At 40.8% G+C, this 16,102-nt stretch overlaps 1 protein-coding gene across 10 annotated transcripts in view; it reads right to left on the bottom strand.

The window, feature by feature from the left end:
- fbrsl1 (fibrosin-like 1) overlaps positions 1–16,102 on the bottom strand; it is a 362,003-nt gene that overhangs the window by 93,904 nt on the left and 251,997 nt on the right. For 8 of the 10 annotated variants that reach the window (XM_052066950.1, XM_052066943.1, XM_052066945.1 and 5 more), the window contains one exon: positions 13,094–13,123. The exons of the other annotated variants lie outside the window; for them this stretch is intronic. In XM_052066950.1, coding sequence (XP_051922910.1) covers positions 13,094–13,123 — 30 coding nt within the window. The remainder of the gene's footprint in view (positions 1–13,093; positions 13,124–16,102) is intronic. 10 annotated transcript variants of the gene reach the window in all.

Genomic DNA, 16,102 nt, shown 5'->3' with positions numbered 1-16,102 from the left:
AGCGCTGTTGTGCTATCTCTGAATATAGAGCGCATAGAGGTGAACGACCATTCACACTCAGGTTTACACCGACACTGAGCGGTAACTGAAACCACACTGCCTGCACCCGGTATGGCATACATACCACACTACAACATCAGTGACTCTCCTAAGATGTAGAGTTGAAATCTTGCACAAGCAAGATCCTCTACAAAATGACATTAAATGTTGAATGAAAAGTAATATTGCTTGAAGCATGAACTGCTTTCAGTATCAGCCAAGAGACAAATCGGGTCACTGTAACTTAATAACATAAGTGTTTCTGGCAGCAGATACAAAGGTGATGGCAGTGTCTCTGTATTATGTCGCTTTGCCACATTCACTGTGTGTAGCCACATAATTTACAGTGTGTCCATTGACCTAAGGTCATCTCACTGATGCATCTTAGCGTGCATGGCAGAAAAGCACTGACTGCGTGTTGACTGAGCTCCCCTAAAGCCAGTGACGCATGTTCCCTTCTTTTGGCACATGTCCCAGCAAAACAACTGGGGCCATATTCGGTCCGTCAGTGCCATGTGTTTGGTTTCCTCACAGCATAGCGGCTGATGTCACTCAAAAGTCTGCATCCCCACTTCCCTCCTCTTGGCATTGCTGTGGGCATCCCAGGCCTGGCAGGTGTGCACTCATGAAGTCAAATTAACTTAGTGGCTGTTGATGCTCCTCGCGACCCTTGTGAGGATAAAACAGATTGGAAAATGAATGAATGTTGATCCTGCCTGTGCTCGTGTTCTGCTCTGACCACCACAGTCCTCATAGACAAGAGTTGCAAAAGCCCAGGCTGACGAGCATATTTGCTTTGGTTACACAGATGTCTCCCCTCAATGATGTTGACCATATAACCTTAAGAGGTCAGGTTTTGGGGGAAACACAGATTTGTGCCTCTAACTACAGCTACTGGTATCTCATCAATCCATCTTCCAATCTGCTTATCCTCACAAGGGTCACAGGCGTGCTGGACACGATCCCAGCTGTCTTTGGGCAGTAGTTGCGGAATACCTTGAATTGGTTGCTGGCCAGTCGGCACTTCGACATGGCTGGTTACGCAGAGAGCTGTCGCTATTCATTTAGCTGCATATTCTCCCAGGTGCTTGAGACAAAGCGGCACACTTTTTGGACTGCATGGATTCTCCCATTGACCTTAGTGTGTCAATCATGCACCTTCATTAAGTGTACGCACTCTGTGGTGGAGACAATGGCCACTCCATTTCTTAGATTGCTGGAATTCCAACTAAATAGTGTAATTTTTAGACAATTCTCTTGTTTCTTCAGATGGATAAAGTCCTTAAATCAGAGGTCAGAAACTCTGGTTCCTCGAGAGCCATACCCTACCTAATTTATATCCCTCCCTACTTCAACACATTTAATTCTATTGTTTATGATCATTTCAGGCCTCAACAGAGCTTGCTGATCAGAATCTGAATCATCCTTATTGGCCAAGTATGTAGAACACACAAGGAATTTGTCTCCGGTATAACACGCTGCATTAGTATCATCGTAAACAAGGACATGACGCTGATGAGCTGATCATTTAAATCAGTTATGTAGGGAGGGGATCCAAAACAGGCAGGATATGGCTCTCGAGGAACCAGAGTTCCCTCCCCTTGTGTTAAATCCATCCTGAGGATTGTTAGTTTGGGTTGCACAATGATTGACTGGTGAGCACATCTAGTGCAGAGGTGCAGGGATTGATTCCGGCCTTCCTATGTGGGGTTTTCATGTTCTCCCAGTGTCTGAGTGGGTTTTCTCTGGGTACTCCGCTTTTCTCCCACATTCTAAAAACATTTATGGCTGGTTAATGGAACACTCTAAACCAGGGGTAGGGAATTACGGTTTCTTGAGAGCCATATCCTGCCTGTCTTAGAGCTCTCCCTGATCCAACACACCTGATTCAATTGATCATTATTGTTTTAGCCTTTTACAGAGCTTGCTGATGCGATGATCGTGTGTTGGTATAGGGAGGAATCTAAAACAGTCAGGATATGGCTCTCGAGGAACTGGAGTTCCCTACCCCTGCTCTAAACTGTCCTTAGATGTGACTGTGAGTGTGAATAGTTGTTTTTCTGTGTGTGCCCTGCGATTGGCTGGCAACCAGTTCAGACTGCCCGATGAAAGCTGGGATTGGCTCCAGCATGCCCATGCCCCCCTCGTGAGGACAAGCGGGTTAGACAATGGATGGATGGATGAATAGATTATGAGTTTACCATTTCAATTTCTAAAATTCACATCTTGGTGATGAAAAAGACCCACAAAGTGTTTTTTAAGTTTTGCAGCGAGTGCAGGACTGTGAGTGGCTACATTTTGAATCACATGGGTGAAAAACGCGGCAACGGTGGTCAGAGAGGACTTAATGGTGTAATGGATCATGTAGCCAGAGAGAGGAAGGTTTGGGTCAAGCCAAATGAAGGAAATAGTTTTTAGTTTTAGAGTTGTACATTTTTGGATTATGATCAGCAAAAATATATTTTCTCAATCGGACATACGGGGTGACCGAGCAGGATTGTATGACTTGCTTGAAGCAAGTAAAGACTTGATTCAATGTGCTTGAAATTTGGTGGCTACTCGACTTGATTGATTTTTTTAGTTTTTTCCCCCCCCCACAGTAAATTGGGAATTGCTTGAAACTTGAAGGTTACGACTTCAGACTTCCTTGTGACTGCTCCCTAGTAACTTGATCGTACTTAAGGAAACATTATTTTGCCACCTCTAATCTTTCAAGTCATGTACCTTTTCCACGCACTGGTACAGATCAAAGCAGCATAGATGTGCGCATAAGGGAGTGCAGCGAATGAGGATTTGGGCTTAATTGAAAGCAGCTGCCCCTGAGCATGCTCTTTCAGTTTCTCAGATTTCTACTTTTCATAGAAGTTCACCCGCACAATATTCCCTCCAGAGTCCAAGTGACGCGAAAGCTTGCATGATTTCAGGTCTTGCAGTTATCTCTGGAGCAAGCCGATCTGCAGCTTAACATGTGCTACTTCTAATTGATTATCCAAATGTGAACACCGACTGACAGGTTGTAAAGCTAAAACTATGCACCACATTCCAACGTTGAGGGAGGCCTGACAAACAAAATTTTAGCTCAAAAGATAACAATGCTCAAGAGCAAATTTTAATCAGAGATGAAAATGCTGATTTAAAAGCAGTTTTTATTTTATTTCTAGCACATCAGGTTTTTAAAACTATTTTCATTTTTCCATTTTATGTTTGACCAAGAAAAATATGGACTTTAGCATGCGTTCTAATTTATAGCTGGGATTTTTGCTACACCGAACCTTTAAGGTCAATGTCATCTTTATCGTCAAATATGCTTTATGTATAACATGCAGCACATATTAAATGTCTTCCTCTCAATCCTCAGTGCAAACATGCAAACATGCTGTGCATTAAACACACACATCTAATTCATAAATATTACTAAATATGTTACTACATTACAGATTGTCTTCTTGTTCTTCTTCTTATTATTATTACAACCTGATTTGTTAGAAAGAAATGAGGGCAGATTCAGAATCAGCACAAAAAAACAAATAAACAAATGTTTCACTTGAATCTGATTTAAAAAAACAATTATAAAAAGCGTTTGTTGACCAATGTAATCATCTGTCATCTATTGGTCAATGCACAGTAGTACTCTTCCGATCTAATTTCTATTACTTAAATGTCAAACGTCACAATGTAAGCAATCACACACTCATCTCGTGCATCTCAAGTGGGAAATGCAAAGCGGAAGGTGTTTTTCCGCCGTTTCTTATTACTTGGTAGGTTTAATTTTACTCTAGCGAAAAGCAATTAGAGAAGTTAATATGATAAGATGGAATGTGTACTTATTTAGGGTAGAGGTATGGCTTTGTATAAAAAAAAGTAAAACAATTAAAAAAAATCATAATAATAAAATAAAATTAAAAAATAGCCCTGGCCTTGCAACTTGGCTCTGTTGTACATCACTCAACATCAGCACAGCCTTGAGTATGGATGGGTTCCAGGTGAAAAAAGGAATGAGACCTGAGCACCTCTGTTTCAGAGATCCATTCTATGCCAAAGAGAAAGTAATGTTTCTTCAAGGAAATTTGAACCCGAATGACTTCTATATTTAGCCACAATTGCATATGCCATTTGTTGTGAAGGAAATCAAACCCTCCTGTATTAGACAGCCTCATTCAGCCGAGTCAAGTTGGAGAAAGTCACGGAGTGCCAGCTCTTAACACACACAGTCTTGCCTTTCCAGCCAGAAGAAATGTGCAAGTCATTAGAGTCCATCCATGTTTATTGAATAAAACCCCACTTGAGCGTTATGTTTATGCAGGGTCAGAAACACTCAAATCTTACCTCCATGCACACAAAACCATTTGTGTCTTATTCTAGTTGGCACAGAACATCTGAACTCAATATTGAGTCAATTTGACACGTTTTACTCATGTGGAAAATGCTTATTGTGTTGTTATTCAAATACAGCACTGACAAAGAAACAACACAGTGCCACGTCATTTCAGTACACTGCAGTCACACAAAATGAGTTTCATCCACTTAGCTGCTTGTTTGGCTGCACTCACACTGCACTGGATGTGTGTTGTATAAACTTGGTATTGTTCACATGAGTTGAAACTGCATTACGGTATTTAAAATGTAGCACATGACATAAATTGAGCCTATGTTTCTTAGTTTTGTATTTTAATTACATTAGTTTTACTAGCAGTCCAAATAAACAATAATTTGCAATACATGATTGGAATTTTGCTTAATATTTGATTTAAAAAATATATAACAACCCGTATTACCTTCCTCCAGGGGTGCCCAAACATTTTGGACCAAAGATCGACTTTTTGATCAACCAATCTACCGCAATCGACCCGTTACCGCGCATGCGCAAACACATATGTCATGATGCGTAACAGCCTGACACGGAGGCATGCGACGCACTTTTGCAGCCTGTTAACTATTGTAGCCCACAAGTACCGTTTTAAAGTGCCCTCTAGATTCCTATTCTTTACCTGTGCCCTCGGTGAATTGTACATGAAACAAAATCTGAATGAGAATAATAATAACGATAAAAGATATAGCGCAACAGCTCTGATCACAAACTGAAATTGCAGACTACTGAGTGCGAACAACTTCCTGTGACGCAGGTCACGCGCCACCGTAGGTTAAAGGTTTATTTCCTTTCCATTTTTAAAAAATACTTTTTGTGAAAATGAGACTGATAAGATGATTAGGGTGCAGTGTACATTAACACAAAAAAATATATTACTAACATGTTCAAAGACTCACAAATAGTTGTTTGTTTTTCTTCTCCTCTACACTCCTCGTGATCGACTTGGGACCAGTCCGTGATCTGCTGGTCAATCGCGATCGACGTAATGGGCACCTCTGCCTTACTCATTACTTGATTGTAAAAGTAACTTACTTTCATTGTTATGTGATTTTAAAAGTACTTAAGTTAGAGTCCAAGTAACTTTGTTAAATTCAGCAGCTGGTGACAAGACCGCCGAAACATCAAAATGACAACTTGTTTTGCCACTGCTTTATCAGAAGTACATGTTTAACTTTGATTCGTGACTTAAATATGGTTATTATGTTTATGTTCAAAACAATAATACAAACGTTCTTCATTTCATTTGACATAAATTGACTACTTTTTTTTAAAGAAAAAAAAAAGGTCTTTCCCGACTTAGCTTCAAATTAATACTTTTTCAAATTCAAAAAAATTACAATTTCACGCAATGGTTTATGTCCTGAATACATTAAAGAACTGCTGATTCTTATAAAGCCTTTAGCATGCTCTGGTCTGCAAACTCGGATAAAAGCGAGGAGCCCATAATTCAAAGCAAACATGGCGATGTAGTATTTAGCTGTTATGCTGTGCACAAATAGAATAAGCTGCTTGACAGAGGTTAAATCAGCTACAAATGCAAATTATTTTAACTCCAGGTCAAAAAATATGATTAAGGTCTTTTAAAGCATGATAAATGTAAATTTTGTTCTTGCACTGTATATTTTTAAACGTAATTTTAGTCAGCAACATTTTTTTTACACTTTGGTTTTAAATGTTGTTAACTCTTGTTTATCAATGACTTTAACTGTTATACTCATTATGTGAAGCACAGTGATGATGTGCACTATATACATGAAGCTGCCATGCCATGCTTGTCTTGTCTTTTTATAAAATATAAAGAATGTCTTCAATTTTTTTTTTCACCTGACACTTAACTGTTAAAATTAAAAGACAAAAATACTAATGGCACAACTTAACATTTAAATGTACATTGTTTACAAATGTACCTATGAAATATTTTTTAAACATTTTTTTTGCATTCAATATAAGAACTGAATACACTTTATACAAGTCACTCCAGATTGGCGAGGGGTGCCGGGGTCCGCGATGTGTGCTATTTAAGAGAGGTCAGGCTGTTGTATGCCACGTCAATGGCGCAGCAGCCATCTTCCCCGTCTCTGATTTTCTTTATGATATGCATTGATAGTGACAAGTCATCTTTGCTGATGTCAGTTGGCTTGTCTGCGAGATGACCCGACAGCAGATACAAGTCGTTGACTGTCACCATGCCCACCCTTCCCAGCTTTCACTTGACTCACTTCACTCAGAACCCTAGATATGAGCACACACCTCACACCACTGGTTGTGCATTATTGCTTACATCTTCATTTCAGAGACACATTGCCTCCATGTTTACTGCATAACCTCTGGATGCCTGGCAGATTTACAAAAGTGATGGACCAATATGCTTTTTTTCAGGGTAAATACCGAAATGGATTAAGAGTAGTCCAAGAGGCCGATTCATTTGCAGGAAAAAAAAAATTATGTGATTGTAATTTGGTAATTTGGAATAATAAAAACTACAGCAATTGACCGTATCAATGCCTTCAAGCACGTTTATTAAACAGCTTTTGTGATTTGCAACATGTTAAACAACAATGTTGTCTTAAAATTCGAAGAAAAAGTGCAGGGAGCACCCAGGCTCAGAATCATCAAAATCAATCACAACCAATCAGACGGTGCTGTGGGTGGGCCAAAGCTGGAGAAAGTCAGCCACAGACGCACAGTTGACAGAGAGGCCCCTCGCGGCCGTGGCTATCAATGTACGCATACTTCAGAACTGGTACAGGAGCATTCTAATTAAGAATATCTGGACAGCACCTGATGCAATTCTTCATTCCTGACTATATGTATCGTTGACTATTCACCAAACTCCTTTTCACCTTGGTGCTCTGACTTAACAAAGTCCCGAAGTCCTAACATTATCTTGATCAGAGACTAAATTACCTTATAGGGGAAAAGTATTTCATCTTTCATGCAGTAATTTGTCTCCCGTGGTCTTTTACCGTTAAGTTAACCAATGTGAATGAAAGATGGAATAAAAAGAAAACGAGCAAAGGGTAAGAGAGCCACATAGTCCACATCAAGAGGAGGAAAAAATGGCATCTCCATATTAAGGCCTGTGTTGCCGGTGTCAGTTCTAATTTCTCAGAGCCTGTGGGGAGCTGAATGCAACCAGGCAGCTCGCGTCTCATCTCGATCCTCCTCCATTTTGAATCATGGCCTGCAAATCCCAAGCTGCGGGGAAAGGAATATTACTGGCAAATTGGTTTTAGATTAAAGGGGGTGGTGAGGCATTCTGCTTTCTCAGCTCTTTCCCAGGTGAACTTAATCTAATTTTATTAAAGAGATGAGGACGGATGATCACTTGTGTCGAAACATTAAGCTGGTCCATTTTTCCCATCCATATAAAAACTGTCAGAGGTTGACAGCTGGGTGATCTGCTTGTTGTACAATACTCAACTCTCAGTTGTACAAAATTTTCAAAGAATGACCTGCATCCTTAGAGTGACAAAGGTTGATGATAAGTACAGTATGTGGGATGGTATTTTCCAATGGTTTAAAACAAAACAGAAACAAATAAAAATGAACATTTTTGCCTTACATTTATACAAAACAGAGGCTATCCTATCTCAGTTACGAACATGCAGACACAACCGCTGTGCTGACTTTAATTTTGTCCGCAATTCAATACCATGTATTGTATGTAGCACGCTATGCCAGCAAATGAATGCAAATGCACTAACTGCTCTTGAGATGGTGACATGTCAGAGACGGCTGCAATAAAAATGCTTGCCACCTCCAGCGACGGGGATTTGGAATTGGGATTGAAACATGTTTTTTTTTTCTTCAGCTGCCTTAACTGATATGGTATACAAAAAAAAACATGAATTCAGTTATCGGTATCTGTATCAGTTCCAAGAAGCAAGATGTTATCGATATTGGTGTCAAAAAAACAAACAAACAAACAAACAAACAAACAAAAAAAACCAACAACAACCCGTCCCTTGCAGAGATCATAGCAGCACTTGTTGTGGCACCGTGTCATTGGTTTATTCAGATATGGTGTAACTAATTTTAGTCGGGGGCATACCTGGACACAATAGACTAATGAAGTTAACGTGTGAAAAACAGCATGTGGTCAGGTGACTATCAATGAAAGGAGGGTTGGTTTTCACTGAAATGATATGGTTAGAAGACCTGTGACCTGTCTTGGCAAAAAGCAGTATAAAATGATCATGACTGGTTTAGCTTGAGTATTCACAATCACAGATGAGAGGCTTTGCTTCCACTGAGCGGAATCTATTGTTTCACTCTTCAATCACTTTTTTTTGTGAAATGTGAAATGATAGCCGATCTCACTAATGTCATCCGTGCCCTGCGTTTCACAGCAATTTTCTGTGACCGGCTCATGTTTTTCATTGTACTTATTGCACTGTAGTAATATCTGTTCCTGAAGAAATGAAAAGGCCACTGCTGGTTTAACCTTTGCCAAGATGTTGGTTCACTTGATTTCTCACAGTAAAACTGCAGCGCCCTACTAATATTATTTAATCAAGCCCGAACGATACATTGATTTCAGCGTTGTAGCCAAAAAGTCACACAGTAGCTTTATCGATCCATGTGTTCAGATAACTCTCACAAGAAATGACTTCATGTACTGCTTTGAAAATAGCATTCTGCTTATTAAAGGCTGCAATAAATCACTGCTGTAAATTTACAGCACTTTCCAATCCAAGAATTGTGCCTTATTCTCAATCCCAACAGGAATGCATTAAGATATTCTACCAAACAAGTCAAAGCTTCCGATGACCTCAATCAAAACTGAATCAGAACAAAAAAGACTTCTGCTTTCTTTGTCAACAAGGGTCTTATTAATTTCACACCATTTTCACATCCATATTTTATTCAGTGCTGAATGCCCTGGCCTGTTTCTTGGAGTGTCACAAGGTTTGGTGCTTGGACGAGAAACAGTGAATCTGTTTATCAACAACATGAGTACGAAACAATATCCTTTTTTTTTTTTAAATTGGTCAAGCTGAATCCAGAAACCTAGATTTTTTAAAAACGGTGTTAGCTAAAACCAAAACAAAAAAAGATAAACAAAAACAAACAAACAAACAAAAGTTGACAAATGTTCAAAAAAACATTGCAATGCTTGATCATCCAGCACCACACTTAAAGAACTGGTTGAACCGTTCGCGATACATCTTTTACCACCAAGTTAAAACATTTGAGGCTGTATCTCACTGAGCGGCGAAGGATTGCAATTGTGGGCGCACGTTGCGAATATTGATTTTTTTCTTGAGGGTTTGTTCAGTGTCGTAAATGGTCACAAAGACATTTTGAACGTGTTTAAAATTTGATGGCAAATAGGGGAAAAAAAACCCTATTTTGTGACCACTAAAATCTGTTTTGGAATGTCCGGCAAACATCTCTGCAACTGTTTGCAACATTGAACGAACCCTGAAAAAAAACGCTTTTGACACAGCACGCTTGATAAAACTGCTTGGAGAGAAGACTAGTATCAGGAAAAATAAAGACATATAATACAAAATTGCCTTGCAGAATGGACAATATGTCACAATATGTTTTGTTGGGAGCCTTTCAAAAAATGTTTCCACAAAATGTTTTGTAGGTTAAATAGACTGGGATGCGTTTCAAGATTTGGTGAGGTATCAGAATCTGCTGCCAAGCATTGAGCTGTCGGATTGTCGAGCTTTGTAGCAATTACTGTTCAATTCATTGTTGTCTGTTTTGTCCACTTTGATGTATGTCCTAAGATGCCACACAATATTTCTTGCTGTATAGAATCAATGCAATTACAAATATGCTTGTGCAGGACAAACAAATCATGTTGCTGTCAGACCTTGTGCAAGAGCATTCTTTTACAGCTAGAGTCGAGAGATGTGTTTGAAAAGCTAAATGTTAAGAGGACTGCATTGATGCAAACTAAAGGGTGCCAAGAATGGACACATTTTTCTAAAGCTCATAAATCACTGAGCAACAATTTAGCAATATTACACAAGAGGGAGTGATGTTGTACTCCCTTTTTTAAAGTGAGAGCTTCTTGGGGATTAGTGCGAAGAGCTACTGGTTTGAGATACAAAGCTACTTTCAGTTTCATGCTACTTACAAGTTATTCATTGTATGACTGCAAATAATTTTCATTTTAGATTAAAGTGACTTTTTTTCCCCATAAATTGTCTATGATTCATTTACTGAATTGTAATATGACGCCGGGCGGCCCGATAGTCCAGTGGTTAGCACGTCGGCTTCACAGTGCAGAGGTACTGGGTTCCTGCCTCCCTGTGTGGAGTTTGCATGTTCTCCCCGGGCCTGCGTGGGTTTTCTCCGGGTGCTCCGGTTTCCTCCCACATTCCAAAAACATGCGTGGCAGGCTGATTGAACACTCTAAATTGTCCCGAGGTGTGAGTGTGAGCGTGGATGGTTGTTCGTCTGTGTGCCCTGTGATTGGCTGGCAACCGATTCAGGGTGTCCCCCGCCTGCTGCCCGAAGACGGCTGGGATAGGCTCCAGCACCCCCCGCGACCCTAGTGAGGATCAAGCGGTTCGGAAAATGGATGGATGGATGGATGAATATGACGCCTGGAACATGGAACAAAATTTGTTAATCATTGTAAAATCAGATTTTTGTCATTGCCTTACTTTGATTAACCACAGAAGATTACCAATCTGCTTTCATCACGGATTACAGAACATTTACTGGTAAGAGGCTCATTTTTTTTGGGGGGGGGGGTCAAATTGCGGGCAGCTGATATGACAGTCGTACTTTGGTCATCCTTGGCTCTAAACCGCTCCATGTACAGCACTTTGTATGCAGCGATGGCTGTTTGAAAGTGCTCTATAAATACTGTTGACTTGTTGACTGTTGACTTGACTTGACTTGTTAAACCATTCATCAATTATTACATGAGATGACAATTAATTTGATGATCGATTAATCGGTTAATTTTGGTATTTCTTGTGAACACACAATTTAATGTCCGCTATTTGTAATCTGAGTCAAACATGCCACAAGGTGCATACTGCTATGTGTAACTTTCATACGGGTAAAAACGAAACACAATATTCAGAGCCTCGTTCTTGTGCTACATCTCTTGTTGTCTTGCAGGCTTGTTATGCGACTCTGTTGCGTCACCTAGCTTGCGGCCTTGCTCCTTCCTTGCTTCAAGAGATAAAAGAATATTGACATGCCAGGTTGCACTTAATGTAAATTGGGCCTGCCATCAATGTATTATTTATAGGGAACTCTGTCGACAGTTCTACAGAACTGGGAGCTAAGCTTACAGGAGATTAGGCATGCTATCTCATTCATTTACCGGAGAGTAATTGCTAAATTGTAAAGGCATTAAAATGTAGCGAGGTTCCCTGAAGGCACTGCATCTCGTAAGCAGGTGGTGGCCACCAACCAACCATTACCCAATGTATGCTAAACAAATACACCGAGGCTTGTGTGACTGACTACATTTGTCAAATGTCAAATGGTTAAGACTTGATGAAATGACAACATTTGATTGGATAACCCCAGTTTCCCCATTTACCCAAATATACGGATGACTGCATGGATGAACGAATAAAATGCTGTTTTTGCAAAGTTATTTGAGTAATATCCACTAAGGATGAGATTTTATCAACGGTGGTTTGTACCGTATGCGTGTATGTGTGAGTGCGTGGGTGTGTGTGTAAAGGTCATCTGAATTTAGTAGCGCAACTTGGATGTTTTTTGTTTTTGTGTGATGGAAAGGTATTCCTTATTTAAAGGAAGCTTAAGAGGTTTGTCAAGTGTTTAACGGGAGGTCATTCCATAGGGAGGGACTGGTAATGGAAAAGGCTCGATTCCGTCTGAGGCTCTACAAAGGACTGAACCAAAAAATGTAACTCCAGAAGCAATTTACCGGTCCTAATTTAAAATCACATCACAACTTTAAACCCCAAATTGTGATAAGATGCCAGAGGGCCCAAGTCAACACGGCGAGATGTACAAGGGACCAAAACTGAATAACTTCTATTGTGGTTGAAGTTCAAGAAGTTTAGTGCCATCCAGGCTTTGATTTCCTGCAGACAGGACCAAAGTGGCCTCAGGGAGAAAGCGGGACATAGATTTGATTGTTGTCTGTATATCAGTGAAAATAAATATGCTTTCTTAAGATGGAACCCGAGGGCAGAAAACTGAAGGAAAATAGTGGAACGCCACATGACAGCGGGGGCAGAGTGGCACTCAGAGCAACCAAGGCTAACACAAAAAGTCCTGTGTGCCCAATAGGATCCAAACCACTCAAGAGTGCTACTGCTAATGCTCACCTGGCACCAGCTCTTCAACACATGTACATATATAATGCAGTCTGTACAATAATACTATCATATACTGTACTGTATTTCAAGTCGGAATGACAGCAATGATGGCAACATACTAAGTTAAGACAGACAAGCTGTTCTTTACTTCCCAAGTTATTGAGGGATGTGTGACCCTAAAAAAACAACACATTCCACATTGTTTTTTTCCGCAGAAATGCGAAACACAAAAACAGCCCTACGTTTTCCGCATCACTTACTTGAGTCTTGTAAATTTATCAGCAGTGGGAAGAGTGACAGAATGCCTACTCCTTCTCATCCTTTTTTCACCAAAACTATTCATCCCTTTCTCTCTAAACTTCCAAATTACTTTCTGCTGAGTGCATAAACACAGGGAAAGCAGTCTTACCTTGTCGTCAATGTCAGTCTCACTGTCACACTATAAGACAAAAGAAGCAGACACAGGAAATACAAGGAATTATTCATTAGGCTCCCCATGCAGCTCATAATCAATGCCGATGCTATTTTTGTGTACAACCTCTCATTCACTGACAGCTTTCAGAACGACCGACAGGATGAACGGAGAAAGGAAACGTTGTACTCTGAGAGGTTTTCAAGTTTCGAAAGCAACACAGCCGCACAGAGCAATTTTGATGTTCCTGGAACAAACTGAATGTTGTACACATACAAAAGAAACAAAAGTGAATCAGTCTACACACTGCGTTCTTTTATGAAGAGCCCGTTGAATGACTTCACATTCTGTAGCCGCTTGTCATTTAGCCTTTTAAATGTGCTTTTAAATTGGACAATAGTATCTCAAGGGCACAGAGGCTTTGACTGTCTGTGTCCTTAGAGGCTATTAAGTGTGGTATTTAACAATCCACCTTGTGACAAATACCAGTCTTTAAGTTGCATTCCCATCTCGGCAACGTGAAAGGAACTCAATAACAAGGCTGATTTAAAAAAATACGCCATGGCGTGGTCAAAGGACAAATTGTCGTCTATTTAATCAGGAATTGAAATGGGGTAGTCTGACTGGTTTAACTGAGGTCCTCAGGTCGTCAGCACCGAAATGTTCACAGAAAGAAAACCTGATCTACAGTAATGAAACTTCTTACATTCAAAAGAAAAGAAAAGAAAAATAAAGTAGACTGAACCTGAACCAAAGTATAAAGTACAAAGTGAATTGAAGGCTGCCATCTCGAATAAGTGCAAAATTGTCAAGTTTGACCTAATTAAAGCATTTCTTTATTTCCATTTCTTACATATGTCACTGCTAAATCTTTGCTGGTAACTCTGTGAGACACTTTGAAACAACTACAGGCAAGAAACTTGGGCAGTGCGCTGCAGGCCTGTCACACTGGACTTCACAGAAGGCTACAGGTGAATCGGCACAATTTGAAATGAGGGAACGTGCCCCCGTGGGGAAAAAAACAAAAACAACTTCAATCTGTTAATCAAGTCCCTTTGACAACATATTTAAGTGGGCCCTCTTTATTTTGTTTCACTCCCTTCAAGAGTTGCAGATCTGGAGGCGAGAGCTGGGTCAATGGAGGCACAATGGCCATTTGTTGTCAGTGTGGTGGGTCCACATGTATAATTAAGTAACAAGAGTACCGTATTTTCACGACTATAAGGCGCCATTAAAAGTCTTAAATTTTCTCCAAAATGGACAGGACACCTTATGATGCGGAGCGTCTTGTGTATGTGCTGAGTTCCAAAATCTGACTGACAGCCGACACGCTGTTTATATAGAGAAAAGGCGGAAGTGACTGGCAGGGTGGGCGTGTATATATACATATATGGAGAGGAGAGAGAGAGAGAGAGAGAGAGAGAGAGAGAGAGAGAGAGAGAGAGAGAGAGAGAGAGAGAGAGAGAGAGAGAGAGAAGGCAGACGTGAAAGAGGAAAGGCATGCTGGGGAGCAGTCCGCCAATGAGTGAAGGGTGGGCGTGTAAGTGGATGCTAAAGGCTCGCCCCAAGCAGGTACCAACACCTGTATAGAGTGTGACAATGTGCATTGTTGCAAAACAACTTCGGTTTTGGTTTCTAAGAACCCCCGAAAATAAATTCTACAAAGAGACACACATACGAAGCTCAGTTCAAACTTCAAGCCATCGGTTATGCTTTTAGCATGCGTGCCCATCTCACAGCAGCGGTGAAAAACCAGATGAACTCTGAGCTTGCCATTATTCCCGGAGGCTTGACTAAAGAACCCCAACCGCTGGACATCGGCATCAACCGGGCGTTCAAAGTAAAGTTGCGACCGGGCGTTCAAAGTAAAGTTGCGATGTGTCTAGGCATGCTACCGTATGCTTCTAACGTGTTTTTAGCGTGCACGCATGCATGCCGTATGTTTAAGCTGGCGTATGTTTTACCACTTTAAAACTGCGCCCAATGATACAGTTCGTTTTGTCTATGTGTAAAATACAGAAATGGCACCCATTAATGAGACTGCGCCCAACCATACGGTGCGGCGAATGGTCGTGAAAATACGGTAATCAATGCAAAGGGTCGTCAGTGGCCGAGCTCCCTAAAAAGCGGGGTGGTGAAGCAGAGGACCTGCATGCCTTGACATTCAATTCTGCAGAAAGAAGGAACACGGTTTGCCCTCCTGGAATGAAGTTAGCAAAATATATATTTGAAAAATGCTGGACAAAACGGCCATTTTGGTGTTTCAAGTGTAAACTTTTTCAGATCCAATCCACATTACAAAATCTCAAAATCAGAAATTCGGGCCGTCATTAATTGTTCCATCACATAATCGTGTAATTGGGTGATTTTGCACCAACATATATTTAGAAACATACAATTATTAGTGCTTTATGACAGTTTGTCATTTGGCACTCTTGAAAATGAAAGAAAACATTACTTTTATGGAAATGTGGAGAGAAATGGCAAGAACTGAGAAAGCCTTGTGTAACTAATAAGGGGCGCAGAATTCCAGAACATAAAAACGAAACCAGAATACAAACATGCAGATTGAACACATGGGAGTCTATAGTATAGCAAAATAACAAAAACAACCCCCCCCCCCCCCTTCAAGAACACCAGAGGCACTGTTACTCTATTCTTTTTCTCATTCATTCATTTTCCGAACCGCTTCATCCTCACAAGGGTCGCGGGGGGTGCTGGAGCCTATCCCAGCTGTCTTCGGGCAGTAGGCGGGGGACACCCTGAATCGGTTGCCAGCCAATTGCAGGGCACACAGAGATGAACAACCATCCGCGCCCACACTCACACCTAGGGACAATTTAGAGTGTTAAATCAGCCTGCGATGCATGTTTTTGGAATGTGGGAGGAAACCGGAGCACCCGGAGAAAACCCACACAGGCCCGGGGAGAACATGCAAACTCCACACAGGGAGGCCCTAGCTGGAATCAAACCCTGTACCTCCGCACTGTGAAGTGGACGTGCTAA

The sequence above is a fragment of the Hippocampus zosterae genome, chromosome 6 (assembly GCF_025434085.1).
Source record: "Hippocampus zosterae strain Florida chromosome 6, ASM2543408v3, whole genome shotgun sequence".
Taxonomy (NCBI): Eukaryota; Metazoa; Chordata; class Actinopteri; order Syngnathiformes; family Syngnathidae; genus Hippocampus; species Hippocampus zosterae.
The sequence above is the reverse complement of the archived record's forward strand: the minus strand, read 5'-3'. Positions and strand labels throughout refer to the sequence as shown.